This window comes from Diadema setosum, chromosome 7 (genome assembly GCF_964275005.1).
Source record: "Diadema setosum chromosome 7, eeDiaSeto1, whole genome shotgun sequence".
Taxonomy (NCBI): Eukaryota; Metazoa; Echinodermata; class Echinoidea; order Diadematoida; family Diadematidae; genus Diadema; species Diadema setosum.
The window spans coordinates 7854567-7871801 of record NC_092691.1 but is presented as its reverse complement, the minus strand read 5'-3'; the positions used below and the strand labels follow the sequence as shown (position 1 = coordinate 7871801).

The window sequence follows — 17235 nt, the reverse complement described above, 5'->3', positions numbered from 1 at the left end:
TTGCCAAAGATGACTTCTTTTATTCAGGACATCCCCCCCCCCCCCAAGTTAAAAGGTACTTAAAATGCATTTGTTTGTGCAAACTCCTTCTCAAATATGAGACTAACACATTGAAATAGCCAAGAAGTGCAGTGAGTATACACGGAGCTACTTTTCATAATATATGATGTGTGGGGGAAAAATGTATTCATATAAGCCAGTTGATGAGTGTGACAGATACCACTACCCCACTGAACAAGCTGCAGTCTCTTTGTCATATTTGTGCCAATCGTTATCAAAGAATGCGACTGACTATACTGATTTTGAAATTCAATTACCCTTTGAATATTCTCCAAAGAGGGAGAGAATAGATTACTGCTGTGAGAAAAAGCAAATACATGTACATGTAACTGATGAGAATTAGCACCAATATCGAACCTCCCCTTGCAGCAGAGAAGCAGGCAGACACATACTTTACAATATGACCTGCCTTCGAGACACACTGACACATTCACACAATGAAAGGGCTTCAACAGGGGATAAGATAGTTGTTCAAGGTAACGGGGCATATTCCATTATTCACTTTTGAAAGACTTATCTTTTTTATATAAACTGACTGGCTGAAATGGAGAAACATCAAATCTACAGTATTAACCAGTTACGGGTGCATACATGTAAACATTTTTTAATCTTCCCATATAAATAGTGTGAAGTTTTACTCGCCTACAAGCAGGCACTAATGCCGAAGAAGCCAGTGCATTATAAACCCCTAAGATGCCCCTAAAGCCTTATGAGGGCCCTTTTTCATTTGTCTGAATAAACAAACAAACAAAACTATATGCCTGGTTGCCCGGGACAAAACACACCAATGTCCCTGACTGAAGTCGTTTACAAGAACACACATACACACACACACACACACTGAGAGTCAGACAAACACACACAGGGAAAAGGCCAGTTCAATGGACTCCACATATTGACCTGAGGCATTGAAATCTTGAAATCATTGGTCGGATCTACTACTTGATGCCGTCGAATGCTCTCATGATCGCATCGACATCAAATCGAAAGTTGAGGAATGCTTTTGAACAGGAAAATGGCGGCTGGCTGCTTCGTCGGTTCTCCTGGCCCTGTTTGCGATTTGATTGTCTGTTGGTAGCAGGAGATGAGTCTGAAAGGCAGAGAGGAGTGGAAAGAGAGAGATGAATGTCAAACCTATCAATCATGACACAGCAATGAGGAAATTCCAATAACCAGCACCTTTATGAAAATAAAGCCCCATGTGCTGTCAATTCAAATGCTCTCATAATATCTAATACAAAACTTGCTGTAAGATCTCTTTAAACTTTATGTTGGAACTGGTGGTAGATAATATAAAGCAAATTGTTAATGCAAATAGCCTTTGCAACTGATTGACAAATTGCCCTACATCGACGTAAATAAGCACTGAATTGATCAGTGTTTTAGTAGTAGCCATGATAAAAAATCATGGGCGTACATACTCGAGCAGGATTCGAACCTACGACCTCCTGATCACCGGACAGGCGTCATCTCCACTAGACCACCGAGCTTTCGCCCGACAGCAAGTGTTGGTTCTAATCCTTATAGCATGCAGCGGGTACTGCTTTGTTATTCAAATTCATGAAATTCTTCCGTCGAGATGTTTCCACTGCAACTGATTGACAAATTGCCCTACATCGACGTAAATAAAGGAGCAAATAGCCTTGTACTACTCAAGACTAATAGGCCTTTTCAAGAAAAAAAAATGTAAATCCCATGTATAACAGAGTATTTTGAAACAAACTAATGGAACTTACAGGTGCATTGTCAAGTGGGACTGGAATTCCTACTGAGATAATTAGCATTCAGCCAGAAATGTTCATGTTAGTATCAAAACAGGCTGTCAAACTGTTAGTCTTCGCACATTTTTCAAGAATTACCTTGTCACTCAACCCTGCTGTCGTATTTCACACTAAAAGAGAAACAAATTTAAAGTTTTGCTATTTATGGAATGGGCTTCATATTTTCTCTCTGGCTATGCATACCTTGATGTTGGTCTTGATTTTGCCTGTTGTCCATCTCCACACCTTTGGTCTGAAATACAAGCAAGTGGATGTCACACATTTGCTCACACACAAAACTTTTCTATGAAAGTCTATTCCTACCTAGCACTCTGACAGGCATTTCAGAACTAGCCTGAACATTTAGCGAATCAATGCATTTCACAGTAATGTGCCAAGTCTTTTTAAGCATCCAGTAATCTTTTTTTTTCTGAAAAACCTGGCTGCAATTACAGCTAGAGGATTACTAAAAAGCAAGGTGAAGGTATGGACATTGTGGAACAATTACACTGAAGAGAATAACACAAGCTATATTGATTGATGGCATGCTATAGGTTGTCAGTGCCAATCTGTCAGTAAGTTACGGAAGGGCCTAAAACTCTCTGGGTACGCGAAAAGTTGACTATCTAAAACTTGATGTCAAGTCAAATGAAAAATGCATGAAATGGAATCTTATTTATGAACATGAAATTCACATAGAGTCTGAAAACAAGGTCGCAATCAGATGGAACCTCATCATCATAAATTGCCAAAGCCTCTGAGGGAAAAAAAAATCTGAGGTTTCTACCTTGCTATGTCTTCCATGCCTTTGTCCCTCCTGTAAGGGGGACCCACTGCCCCCTTGTCCTTTCTGCTTCTTGCCACCAGCCCCACCCTGGTTCCATGCAGCCTCTTGGACGGGGTCCTTGAATCTGGCATACTGGCCGATGGCACTCATGTTCTGCAGCTTGAAACTCTGCTGCTGTTGCCGGCGTCTACTCTCCGACTTGTTGCTGTCGGGACTCTGACTTGCCGCTGCGATGGTGTTGGATGTGTTGGAATTTCCTCCCCTACCGCGCCCGGCATTTTGCCGATGGTTGCTCTGGCAACAGAACAGGATATACAGCATGCATAAATACATCAGGACACTATGTCTTGTCACTGTTCATTATGACAGAAAGAGAAGTGCTGCCCAAACACCAGGAATTGCCCCTTCAAAAGAACAACAGGAACAGGAAACAAGAACTTGTTAGAGACTTGCCTGCTGTGAAGTAGGACTCTGCGTGCGTTGCCCCTGGTTAGGGTGACTGGAGGTGAAGACGGTGAGAGGTGATGGGCTGTAACCCCTGTTGGGTGCTCCAGCCTGCATCTTGTTCAGCCTCTTCTTCAAGGGTCTAAGCAAATGCAGGTGAACAGACAAATGTGATACAGGGGAACCTCGTTTTAACAAGGAACTCAACACCACAACAATTGTTATACCAGGTTTTTTAACTATACATCAGCCTACAAGAAACATTAAAATATGAAGAGTTGGGACTTGCAAAATCACATTGTTTTTAGAGGGGTATGGTATATCCGGTCTCTTATATATAAGTTCTACCGTAACATTATACATTGAGACATTGGCCATTGTTAGGAATCAACATTTTACAAGTGAAGTACTGTTAAGCTTAGATACATTTCCATACCAATGTCTCTTGCAATAACAGTTTCCAGAAGTGAGTTTGTATTGGTGTGTTTGACAGCAAAAAAAAAAAAAAAAAATCCTCATAATATAATTTCTGATCATCAAAATCTCATCAAGAGTTGGACACAACACACTTCTCTCAAGAGCAAAGACATCTTATAAGATGTGGACACTCAGTGCTCATTTGTGTTAAAATGAAGGCCTTAACGACAACTGTGCTTGTTCCGTGGATTAGCACAGATATAGATCTAATCTGATTGACCAATGACTGTGAATAAATCCTACTGACAACACTGGTATCCTATTCATCCCTTCAAAGTGGCCTGCATACCCCACTTTCACACATCACACACGTCTGAGAAATTCTCTCTGCCAGGCACTATGGCCAAGTTTTAGGGAACATGTTAACCAATGGAAATAGCAAAGTTTTTTGCAAATTACAGCTACAGACAATGACAGATCAAGGGTCAATTCAATATGGTCCATTCTGACAACGTTCACAGTGCTAAGCACCGCCCCTGGAAAGACAATGGGTATCATATTTATCGAGGGTCAAAAATCGTACTCAGGTAACTCACTTTATGAATGGAATGACCATGAAGAAATTATTAGGGTTGAGACCCAGATTGACTTTGGGTGCTGGGTCCTTCTTGCTTGCTGGGAGATCATTGACCATGAACCAACGGACTTCCTGCAATTGAACCACAGATTGAGAATTGGAGATGAATTTGACTTGAAATAACATTGTAATTCCATTCAAAACATTGCACTTATTTAAAGGGAAGATATAGTATTGGTTGAGGTGAGGATTCAGCTTTCATTTTTTTTTTTAGCGAGATACTTAGAAATAACTATATGAAATAAAGAGCATATAATTCTAAGAGGAACTGAAAATTTACTTGATGATTATCAGATTTGAAATGGCTGAGATTCCCCCCAAAAAGTAAAACAAAGCAATCTTAATAAAAGGTGAAATCCTGAAGCCCCATCTCAGCCGAAACTGTACCATCCTTTTTAAAGCTCTCTTGTTTTGTAAGAGCTGTGCCTCTTGCATCTAAAGCTGCATGCTAAAAGCATGCATTGTAATATCATTGATGTCGCTTTTTACAGGATGGAGTATGCCGGTGTATGCCATACAAAACATGGCGGGGATTCCCCTTAACAATGAGATCCATGGAGCTGTGAAATGTCCACTGCACTTTGGACCCACTGCTTCAACAGCTTACACATGCACAGATGAAGCAAAAGTAAATGGAAAACAATGTGTGCATGGGACATGCTTCAGTACTCCATGACTGTGGAATATGATGGGATTGATTCCTTATCCAACTAAAAATGTTGGAGAAAAAAATCTCCATATCAATTTTTGGGCCACGATACCATGGCATTACGGGTCTAATCTCCTTCTGCTCATCAGATTTTGCTCTTCTGTTCAGATTCATCTTCAACATGGCATAGATCACTTTAATCTGGGCCAGTACTTCAATCACAGCAATCAACTGAAATCCCATGATTTATTGCTAAGTGGTCAAAAGAGGCATTTGAATGAATCTGAAATTAGCTGTAGCAATAGTGGAGTTATAGGGATGGTATAGTATTGGTGGTTGAAGTAAGGATTTAGCTTTTAACGTTTTGCAAGATATTTAGAAACCACTTTTAGTGTTAACCCTATTTTAACTGGATGGTCAATTTGACACCCCCCCCCCTCGACATTTCGCGCCGCGATTCCACAACGCGCACAGATTTTGCCGCGTCGTTTCATGACTTTTTTCATCGAAGTCTCCCGCATATTTTGAGATCAAAATTGCGATGTCCAGGTACACCGTTCTGAAGTTACGTAATATTTTGCATATGCATGTCAACCCGAAAACGGCTCAAATTCATGACATTGTGTGCAAATCCAATGCAAATTGTGTTTTTTGGTTAGATTGATATAAATTAGATTATTCTAACTTTTAACCATTGAAATCAATCAATTTTAAAAGCTTGAAAAAGTGCCTGCAACAAATTTTGGCCAAAAACAATAGAAAACAGAAGGTCAAAAAACAATGAAATACATAGGAAATTAACAAAACAATAAAAACAAAAGAAACTGATTTGATTGTGCTATTTTTTACAAGAAAATTGTTTATTGTGTCTTGAGGAACTCCTACACAAAAATTTAGGAATCCTTCAGTTGTTTTAATGGAGTTATAGGTGAACCCCCCCCCCCCAGTAAAAACTTGGTCTCAAATAGCCCAGGTAAAATAGGGTTAAAGAACATACAATTCTTAGGGGAACAGAAAGTTTTTTGATGAAAATCGGTATGAAATGACGGAAACATCCAAAAAGAAGGTAAAACAAAGAGATCCTAATAAACCTTGCAGCCTGTTGCATTTTATTAGGATCACTTAGTAGGATATCTCAGCCATTTCAAGACAAATTTTTATCAAAAAAATTGTGATCTCCTCTTTCAAAAAACTACATGTTCTTTCATGAAATGTTTCTCACTATAGTATTTCTCCCAAACACACACCCACAAAAAAGCTGGAAACCTGCAGCTCCATCTAAACCTAAACTGTACCATCCCTTTAAGCCAACACTATAATACAATTTGTGACCCGCTACAACAAAAAGGTCCTAAAGTCGCGCACGGTCGAAGCCGTGAAAATCGAGTTTGAAGTCAGAGGATTAAAATTGGTCAAAACTTACGATTTTCTGATTTTGATATACTGTTGGAGTCTAACATGTCTTCTATCATCTGTCGAAATTTTGAAGCAAAATGATCAAAGGAAAGACCAAAAAATAGCGTTTTTCTGAGCCATGTTTTTTGGCGTTTCAACGAAGCAGAAACTGGTTCGAAAATTTGGATTGAGCGCCACAGATATAGGTTCCGCCCCTAACGACCAGAGTGATCTCATTGGTCAGTTTGCTGCTTGCTGCTAACCGAAGCGTGAAGCTCGCACACTGCCCAGTCGACTGGTGCGTGCGGGCGGGGTGCGCTATGCTCAGCCGCTTCTCACATCCTGGTCACTGATTGGTTGGTGAGGAGACCGCCGACGCTGATGTGCTTGAATGAACTGTTCGGGGGTTGCTAGGGCTTACCTTCTATTGTCCAGAGGTGAAAACTGACTTGCGTGTCCGTTGATTGCGATTGCGTCGAAAGGAAGACTTTTAGGGCGCTTTTCCCGAAACAGTGATTTTCCAGACGTCTCGACATGCTCTCTTTTAAACATCGATATCTCCGCAGCCGATTATTTTTATAAGATGTGTTATATATCAATCTAAAGCAGAAAGATTAGGGGATTATATCGTGTAATTTTCAAATAATCGACCTCGCCCGACTTTAGGACCATTTTGTTGTAGCGGGTCACATTTGATCTTCCTGCCTTTCACTTACTCTGATCTCTCCTCTTGTCATAGGCTTGAAGTCCACATCCATGGGTACATTGGGGACAACGTAGAGTCTGGCTAGCTGGTCGTTGATTGATGTCTCAATATAATTGTTTTCATCTATCAGGTTTGTGATGTCAAATCCAGTCTCCTCACGAACCTAAATGCAGGCAATGAGATCAGCTTATCACAGCTTTGAGAACTTCCTCTCAAAAAGATTGACAGTGTTACGTGACAGTTGTGACTGATGGTGTCACTATCTAGAGCATTCTGACAGTGCACACAGGAGATATCCTTACTGTCACCAAACACTATATTATGCTGCATGGCACCAACACGGTGCAACATTTTACATTTCTGATCTCTACACAGCCAGAGGTTGAGTGAACTTAACATAGGAGCAGAGATTCTAACCCAATAGGATGTTTACAGAAACAGTAGCAAAATTCGTCATTGACAAATTGGGGTCTATCAGTAATAGTACGCGGTTGAAGAAGCATTGTGTTTTGCAAATACAAATACATTGTACCTACTTTTTTTTTTCCTTTTAAGCATACCACATAACATGTAATAATTTTTAACAGTTCAGACCACAACAAACTTGCTTATTTTCTACATGTACAAGTCTTGATCATACATCATTATTAAGCAGTGTAATTCATGACCCATACAGGTCAAGCAGATAAACAATTTATAACAATGACTGTGCAAAGAGAAAGTTTGTGTAAACAGATGTCCATTTTGCTACATTCACACTTTCTGGACCAAAATTATATGCTAGATTGAAGTCTAAAGCCATTGAAGCATGGCACATTTTATGAGTGACTGGAGAGTTACAGTGAAACAATGTTCCCAAGCTTGCATTTTGAATGAGAACAAAAGGCATTTGTGGCCCTGTGACTCCATAGGCCATGGAGGCCATGTTGCCCAACATTGAGAACAAGTTTACCTCTCTGACTGCACACTGCACTGGTAGTTCCTCTTTATTGACTTTTCCTTTGGGGAATCCCCAACTGGTCTTGGAGAAAAAGCCCTGTACCATTAGGATCTAAGTAAGACAAACAGGGTACAATAACGAAAAAAATTGTGAAGGAGATATGCATAGCATAGGAAGGCAGGCATTACACGTGTAGGAACAAATCAGTGACACATCATTCTGCTTGTCATGACTGAATAAAGAGCATTTTTATCTCTCTTTCAACAAAAGCAGCAAAAAATAAAAGAACAAAGAGCATTAGCAATTATAACAGTATCCATATTGATTCTTTAACTTATAACAGACAACTGATTTTTTTAAAGTATTTTCTTAGTTCTTTTTTTTTTTTGATAGTGTAGCCGAGGCCTTTGAAACAAAAGCATTTTTACCGCTTTCTCTTTCATGAGTGATGTATTTGCCAAACAACCTCCATGTACTTCAACACATCAATGCAAAGGAGATCATCTACCAATAGGAGATAATATGTACAGTCAAGCCTGTCTATAGCGGTCACCCAAGGGAGACGGAAAAAGTGGTCATTGTAGACAGGTGGATGCTATATACGGGGTCATTAGAAACATGGCTTTTCTCTTGGAGGAAATTATGTGTAGTGGTCGCATGGGGCAGGTGGCTGCTATAGACAGTGGTCGCATACAACCAATGTAATACAAAATTGTACTACTCTCTGTCATTCAAATATTCTGTGCGACCCACTTTAATTTAGAGACTGCATCAGATGGTTCATGGGCCGTTACCATACTCACATGGGTGAGAGTTTCATCCAGGAGAATTCCACCATAAGTGGGAACACTCATCTTATATTCCCTCCACTCTGCATAGATCTTGTCCACTTCCCCGGCATGGTCAATCAAGAATGGGCAATGCTTGAAAAGTGAAGAATATTTTGTGTCAAGGAATAAGTGTGATGGCTAACATACATTTCCTATACTCTCTGAAGATGCCAAACATATGCAGAATTTGTACTTTACCAGCATACAGCACGATTTTCAGGAAAACATTGGTACAGTTGATCAACTTGCTTGCACTCGATTTTCATTTTTGTTTGTTTGTCCGATTGTTTTAAGGGGGTGGGAAAAAAATCCCCACCACCACCACCACCACCACCACAACAACAACAACCCAAAACTAAAGAAACCAAAATCCAACACAGCCAGATGGCCAGGGAAATAACAGAGGCAGTGATGCTAAACATCAAATGGATTTTGGCCTGTGGGTACAACCACCGTACAATTTGTATGTGACACAATAATTCAAACTCATTCAACACATCAAAGGAAAACAGATGATCTACCAAAAATATGTGTTCATCAACAAAGGTGAGACAGTTCTTGCAGGGGAAAAAATCTGATAAGTCTGAAACAAATGAAAAAGAAGTCTGAAGTGTATTGAACTGTGAACATTTCAATGCATACATGTACATTTTGTACATTGTATGGATTGCCCAAAAGTCTGTCAAGTGGCTTTTGGGCAGAGTATGAAGAAAATCTGTAATTTGATTAAACTCTGAACTCTCACATCCCTGTATAGCAAAAGCAGTACCACATGTGCTGTACCAACATCTTTATGGTATAAACGATGCAATATTTAGGGGTATCACAGAATACACATCCCAACATGTTCAATGATTAAATGTTTTGCCAATGCTGCTTTTAGCCATTTAAAGGATATTGGCTTTGGAAAACTCTTTTATGCCACAGTTGGGTAGACCCTGCTGTTCAGCCCTGAAGAAGTCGATGTAGAACCAGTGTGCTAGCTCTATCTGGAAGAAGACCCGAACCAAGTCATTCCTTTCTTCATCTGGGATGTTGATAAGAAATCGCCTAGGGGTGAGAAAGAGGAAAAAAGTAAAGTACTGGTATACCAATTTACCATATCATCATACGGTACGACAAGTAATAGTATGAAGTAACTGCGACCAGCCCATACTATCAATCAATGGAGCGCCCTTGGCCTGGGTTTGGATACAAAATAGAGCCAGCCAGAGGGTCTATTACTGCGACCATCCCGAACTGTGTACATGGAGCGCCCCGTAGTTAGGGTACGAGGAACAAATGTCAGAGGGATGTAAACTACCAGCAGAATCTACATTTGTAAGCAGAGTGCTGGTAACATTTGACCACTTCCCGATTTCTCAGATACGGATACGGGTATCTGTCGAGGATGCAGCTCATGCACTCCTCATGAGCTCCACGACTAGCATAGCCATAGGTTCAGGCCTGCCTAACGCCTACGGTTAACGTTAACACTAAGTTTACACTGCTACAAGGCCTACTACTAGTACTAGATAGGTTTACACTTTAGAAACCGCATTGTCACCACATTTTGGTAGGCGCCTACGAGTATTTCTAGGTCTAACAACATCTACTTCTGACGTTAGATCCAGCTACGACTTTCACGGCACAGCTCAGCATATAAACAGGCACAGCTTACAGGCAGACAAACACTAACACAACTTTCAACGTTTGGGAATTCATTACAGAGACAGAACAACCAATAATGACAATGTCACTCACGTGCACAATGAACTCAAAACCTCTTCAGGAATGTTGACCGTCGGCTGATCCATTCTTCCTAGTAATTCACTTCATCACAATCACTTCGGTCACATAGACTGCACCAATCTGCGGGAACATTACACAATTATCTAAAGCAATTCACGATATTTCATGGCAATTGCCTAATGTTTACAAATTCATGGGTCCAGTCAAAGAAATTTTCGATATATAGCGCCCTCAATCGTTCCAGGCACGCGCGATTTTCAAAACGAAGAAGAAGAAGAAGAAAGAAGATGAGCTGCACTACTTGGCCTATATTTGAGGCCTGTATTTTTTTTTTAAATACAATTTAAGTCGATCTTAAATTCTAAGATGAACTTGAAAATATGGACGGTTGTATGTGAATTCAACAATTTCAAACTCTCATAATAGAATGAAAATTTTGGAGACTTTTTCATACAGTTGTTAATTACGAGTATAGGGCCTATAAGGGACAGCGGATTTTTTCCTTTTGTCTACATTATGTTTTCCAATGTAAATTCATTGCACTTAACTGACCTTTGCAAAGAAGGAACCTTTTTTTTTTTTTTTTTTGGTTGTCAGCTGATGAAACCCGGAAGTGGCACCAGAAATTTAAAGTGCGCTCCCACCTTGTCCGACTTAACCAATGTTCGACCTTGACAGGCATGTACCGTACGCGTGTTTTTTTTTTTTTTAGTTTGAAAAGATTTTATTTTCTGCATTTCATATTGTCTTTCAGAATAACAAAAATAACAAAGGCAAGTTCAATTACACAAATACAATTCTGAAAATTATTGACATATTACATAGTATGTCATATTTTGTATGTAAAGACAAATGAAACGTTAAATAACATACAAAATGTTTATATGGCCAATAATGACTTAATTCACAGTACAATATATAATATATACATATGATGCAGAGGGCCGCCGTTATAAGCCGTGCTTGAGCAGACGGACAGCCAGAGTTAAATTACCATTTTTTATTGTAGTACTTGAACACTAATACAGATGGGCCATGTTAAAGTGCGTGTAAATCCAGTTTTATACAATTACTTGGTAAACAGGAGTGGTGCCTGTGAGTGCGTGTGCAGGTGATGAAGCGCGAAAGTGTTGATGGTCAGCACTTCTAAGAAAATGATTGGATATGTTATAATATGGGCGAAGGGTCAAGCAGCAAAGTAAAAGAAAGGGAAAAGGGGGTGGACCAAATATTGCCTTGTTGTTGAGTATAAGAGGTACATGTTTAATGATTACTGTACCGTATGATATTGTGCCAAGAAATATTTCTTTGTATTTGCCTTAAAGGAATAGAGAGATGTGCACTGTTTTATGTGGAGAGGGAGTGAATTCCAAATATCAGGCCCGTTATGCCGAATTGATTTTTGAGCTAATAGGAGTTTAGGGTTATTCAAATGGAAATCATTACGATGGCGCGTGGGATAAGCATGGACATCCCTGTTAAGGGAAAATGCGTTGTGGAAGAGTGGGAGTAGATTTTGCGTGTATTTGAACATAAATATTGCTGTTTGAAATTTGTGTATATCGTCAACTTTAAGAACTTTTAGTCTAAGGAATAATGGATCAGTATGTTCTAGATAATGTGAGTTGGTACATATTCTTATTGCCTTTTTCTGTAAAAGAAAAATAACATTTAGACGGCACAGATTGGGGACCCTAACCCTAACCCTAACCATAATCCTAAATCCTTACCCTAACCCAACGTGTTTCCCATAGGTTTAATACGCGCCATGCCCCAATCTGTGCCGTCTAGAAAAAAAAAAAAAAAAAAAAAAAAAAAACGCGTACCGGCATCTATATAGGTCATGCGCTTGTCAGTGGTTTGATTGAATTAATGACCAGAGCTCAAAGGCTGAAAAAAAAAAAAAGTTATTGAGAGCACAGAATGATAATAATGGCCGGCGCTTAACCATTCGAAAGTTCATAGGCACTCTGACTTTTGACCTTGGATGAATAATTCACCGACACGAGGACCTACATTGTATATTCTGAGTGGACCGGCATCATATTTTTTAGGACTTTAGGACTGTTTAAAGGACAAGTTCACCTTCATAAACATAAGGATTGAGAGAATGCAGCAATATTAGTAGAACACATCATTGAAAGTTTATGGAAAATTGGACGATCGATGCAAAAGTTATGAATTTTCACAATTTTTGTGTTGGAACCGCTGGATGAGGAGACTACTAAGGCTCATGATGTCATATGAGTACAACAGTATAAAGAAAATGTAAAGAAAATTCAACATATTATTTTCACTTTTTTTCCGCATAATAAAAGAGCACTTCACTTCACTTGCCTCTTTGAGCACTTCACTTGCCTCTTTGCTGTGGCATAGTGGATAAGACTCCCGACTCCCGATCGGAGGACCCGAGTTCGAATCCCGCCCAGTGCTTACGTCCTTGGACAAGATGTTTTTACCCACTGTGTCCCTCTCGACCCAGGTGTATAAATGGGTACCTGGCAACGCTAGGGTAATAATAATAGCAGGGCCCTCTGGTAGAGCAGTGGCAACACTGAAGAGCTAGGCTACCCTGGGTAAATAAGACCTTATTATTAAAGGCAATGGGAATAATATTACCCATAACATATGTCAGTAACAAGTCAAGGGAATGTGTTCTTTTTAAAAAAGATGAAATTTTGTGAAATTCTCTTTATATTTTCCTATATTGTTGTACGCATGTGACATCATACACTGCAGTAGTCTTCTCATCCAGCGGTGACTGCACCAAAACTTCAAAAATTCATAACTTTTGAACGGATTGTCCGATTTTCCTCAAACTTTCAATGATGTGTTCTACTAAATGTTGCTACATTCTCTCAATCCTTATGTTAATGAAGGTGAACTTGTCCTTTAAGTAAGACACGAATTTCTTTATCATCATACAATAATATTGACAGAATAGTGAACAGCATGGCTTTTCAAAGGTTTACAGTTTTTGAACTACAGAAAGGAGAGTTTATTTTCGCGCATAGTTTGGTCCGGAAGTATTGAAATACATGTAAATGATATATCAACAGCAATAAAAAAAGTTGTGATTCGTGACTAAAATTTCCCTTTCCCAGAGATTATATACTCTTAGTGATGCTCGCACTCAATGCACAAGCGCATCATTAATAAGGCCTAAAATGATTATAAATATTACAATAGCATTAAATTCATTTTCCATTTTAATTACACAACTATTAAACCAAGATGTTTTGACACAATCCATTCATATTCCGAGGACTTCGATCTGAAATGTGTAGAGTGTTGGCACCGATTTTGTTATCTCACCTTCCCTACATGAAGTAACTATAAGCTACCAAAATCAGTGGCCCGCTATCTGTACAATGTACATGACTGTATTTTCATCGTTTCTTCTGCAGGCCCGCCTAGCAAATGAATGAAAAACTCATGCTCTGAACAGACGATTAATATATCCGGTTATACATTAGAGGCACTGATGTGATTTGATTTGATTCAATTTGATTGTATTTTAATCGTTTTATTTCATTCTACATGTACAATGTATCATCTTTCTCATTATTATAATGCAAACAATGAGTTTTGACATTTGCGGTTGACGCGTTGACATTTGCGGATAAAAATGTTAATTATAATAACGTTCTTCCTGCTCTCACCAAGTTTCATCCCAATAAACAGACAGACGGAAAGACACACACAAAAAAGGTCGATCAAATTGAACTGGGCAAAACAAAAGTTATGAAGTCAGTACACTGTAGTATAGCGAACTCAGAAAATTTTGGTGTACAGAAGTCACATTTACATGTGTACTACATTGTAATCAATGAGTTTTGACATTTGCGGTTGACGTGTTATGACAATTACGGGTAATTTTGGGATCAACCTTCATTCGCCAACCAAGTTTCATCCCATTTGTCAGACAAGACGGACAAACAGACCAGGGAGATGGGAAGAGACTCTTCCCACCTCACTGGACAAACACTGTATGCATGACATAATAAACAGTATGTGGTTAATCAGATTTTGACATTTGTGATTGACGTGTTATGGCATTTGTTATGGCATTTGTGGTAATTTTGAAATTTGTGGTTGACGTGTTATGACATTCTCACAGTCCATGTAATATGACTAATGTGTACGATGAATACACTTGTATTACATGCAAGGGCGCCGGAAGCGGGGGGGGGGGGGGGGGGGGGGCAGGGGTGGCACTTGCCCCCCCAAACAAAATGTTGGGGGGGGGGGGGGGGGGCAAAACGAGTTTTTGCCCCCCCAAAGTGCCCCCTGTAACAAATAATTAATCACTTATTTAAAGACCAAAATGAACAATAAAGGCATATTTCTTGTCTAAATGTTGTAATTTCATGACTGAAAATGCAAAATTTTCGCCCCTAACGGGGCGAAAATTATAATACACTAACAACATACATTATTGTATCTATACACTAATAGTAACTTAATTATGAGTAAAGTGTATAGATGGTAGCCTCGTGTCCTCGAGTGTGCCCGCTGAAACATACCTTAAGTAAATCTTACATTTTTCATTTTCTTCTTTGCTTTCCAGCAGTATAAGAATATTTTTTATTGTTCGAACAAGCTTTTAATGAGTACATTTCAGATAAATGGCAAAGTGAAAGTGGCTCGCTCGTTCTGCCCGTACTTATAGTAAAATGAAAAGTTTTCATAAGTTATTATCATAGTCCTTCGCAGTGATTCCTTTTACTATGTTTAATTCCTCAGGAATTTAATTCAAAATGCTCTATAAAAGCGACTTTTATACTCTGTTTTTACAAAAATTCCCTACCGCGGGAGGGGGCCTATCCCCCTCCCACACCCTCCCCCCGCTCGGTCGCTTCGCTCCCTCACCGAGGATCTCACACCATCACATTATTATGTACTCCCATATGTTATGATCATAGTCCTTCCAACTGATTTTTTCAATATGTTAATTCCCTAGAAATTTGCTTTTAAATGCTCTATAAACGCGACTTTTATACTCTGTTTTTACAAAAAGTCCCTACCGTGGGAGGGGGTTTTCCCCCTCCCACACCCTCCCCCCTCTCGGTCGCTTCGCTCCCTCGCCGAGGATCTCACACCATCACATTATTATGTACTCCCGTATGTAATAATCATAATCCTTCGCACTGATTATTTTTTACTATGTTTAATTCCTTAATTTTTTTTTAAATGGTCTATAAACGCGACTCTGTTTTACAAAAGCTCCCTACAGTGTTTGTGTGTGTGTGTGTGTGTGTGTGTGTGTGTGTGTGTGTGTAGGAGGGGGTATCCCCTTTCCACCCCCCCCCCCCCGCTCGCTCGCTTCGCTCCCGCGCCGAGGATCTCACATCGTCACATAATGTGCCCCCGTCGAGATTTTGCCCCCCCAAAACCAGAAGTGTTCCGGCGCGCTTGATTACATGTACAGCTATACACCGAAGACAATCACAAGTACACCAATCAGCCAATAGACAAACAGTATCAAAGACACACACACACAGACACACACTCTCCCACACACGCAGCGACACACATCCACCCATATACATAGCCTACATAATTATGGCACTTTTGAGTCAATTCAACTACACTTCCATCTTCCATCCATAATGCACAAGGATGTACAGAAAACACAGCATACATTTCTTATATTTTCTATGAGGATTTCTAGGAATCATAAAGTGTATACGTTGAATACAAGTGGGTCAAAGTACATTATGTTGCAAAATGTATGTACAATTGTACAAAACAATGAATAGTGTATTGACAGAAAACAATGCACACCTTACACGGATGACAGAAAGTAACACAGTATCGTAAAGGGGTGACCTACCCGAAAGCACACCTTGTAAGACGTGCACTGAAATATTCGATAAAAATATGCACATGACATATCTATCCAAAATCTATGTGCAGCTGGATAAATGATAAATGTTGGGCAAGTATCATGACACTTTGAATAATAAACACATATGTGTAAAAGTACAGATGAAATTCAATTCAGGAATACACCGTGTACATGTATTATCACTGTTACGGCACCGACATCAATGAGTCACGTATACAATGTACCTGCGCGCTCACACACCCATCCCCCCCCCTCCACCAAACACACACTGTTGCTCACACACGTTACAGAAATAAAATCCACATGAACACATAAGACGCAATATTTTACCAAGAAAAAAACAAAACCGAATTACATCACAAAAAAAAAAACGAAGAAGAACTAGAAAGAAGATAATAAAGATAAGTTTTCGAATGTACCCACTCCTTCGTTAGAACGTGGAAGCACAAAAATAATGCGTTACAACAGCAATGTGGATTATCTAGTGTTGCATGTTGAAAGCAATGATAAAAAAACAAACATTTGGTCACTTTTCATTGAATTGTTACTGGATGAATTATTAACGAGATAGTTTTAAGCCGTTACAGTATAAATTTCGTTGAGAATACAAACTGTTACTCTAAACAGTTTTTGACGATAACTTCAGACTGTCAGCTACCACATACTACAGTACACGTATTTACCATTTTAAGAGGAATTCAAAGTTTATTTTAGTGAAAATCGGGTTTGGAATAGCTGAAACATCCAAAAACAAAGTAAAACAAAAAGATCGTAATACAGTGTGGGTCCCACACTTTATTAGGATCACTCTGTTTTTGATATCTCAGCCATTTCAAAATCAATTTTCATCAAATAAATGTTGAAATGATCATGGAATTACATGCTCTTTCATATTTCATAAGAGGTTTCTCACTGTCTCAATGAAAAATGACAAAAACCTGAAGTTAAGTCTCAACCAAAACTATACGATCCCTTTAAAGCCATCAGAGTCAAGAGAACATTTGACTAACTCGTGCATAAAGAATTAC

General features: G+C 39.3%; 1 protein-coding gene across 1 annotated transcript; it reads right to left on the bottom strand.

The window, feature by feature from the left end:
* Positions 1-933: 933 nt before the first annotated feature.
* LOC140230740 (m7GpppN-mRNA hydrolase-like) lies at positions 934-10541 on the bottom strand. The gene is made up of 10 exons (XM_072310876.1): positions 10369-10541; positions 9524-9675; positions 8599-8726; positions 7808-7906; positions 6866-7018; positions 4065-4177; positions 3061-3193; positions 2608-2901; positions 2025-2073; positions 934-1150 (listed from the first exon to the last, which is right to left on the bottom strand). Exons 1-10 carry the CDS (start codon positions 10419-10421, stop codon positions 999-1001), a joined length of 1326 nt encoding a protein of 441 aa, XP_072166977.1. The 5' UTR covers positions 10422-10541; the 3' UTR covers positions 934-998.
* Between the last annotated feature and the right edge of the window lie 6694 nt (positions 10542-17235).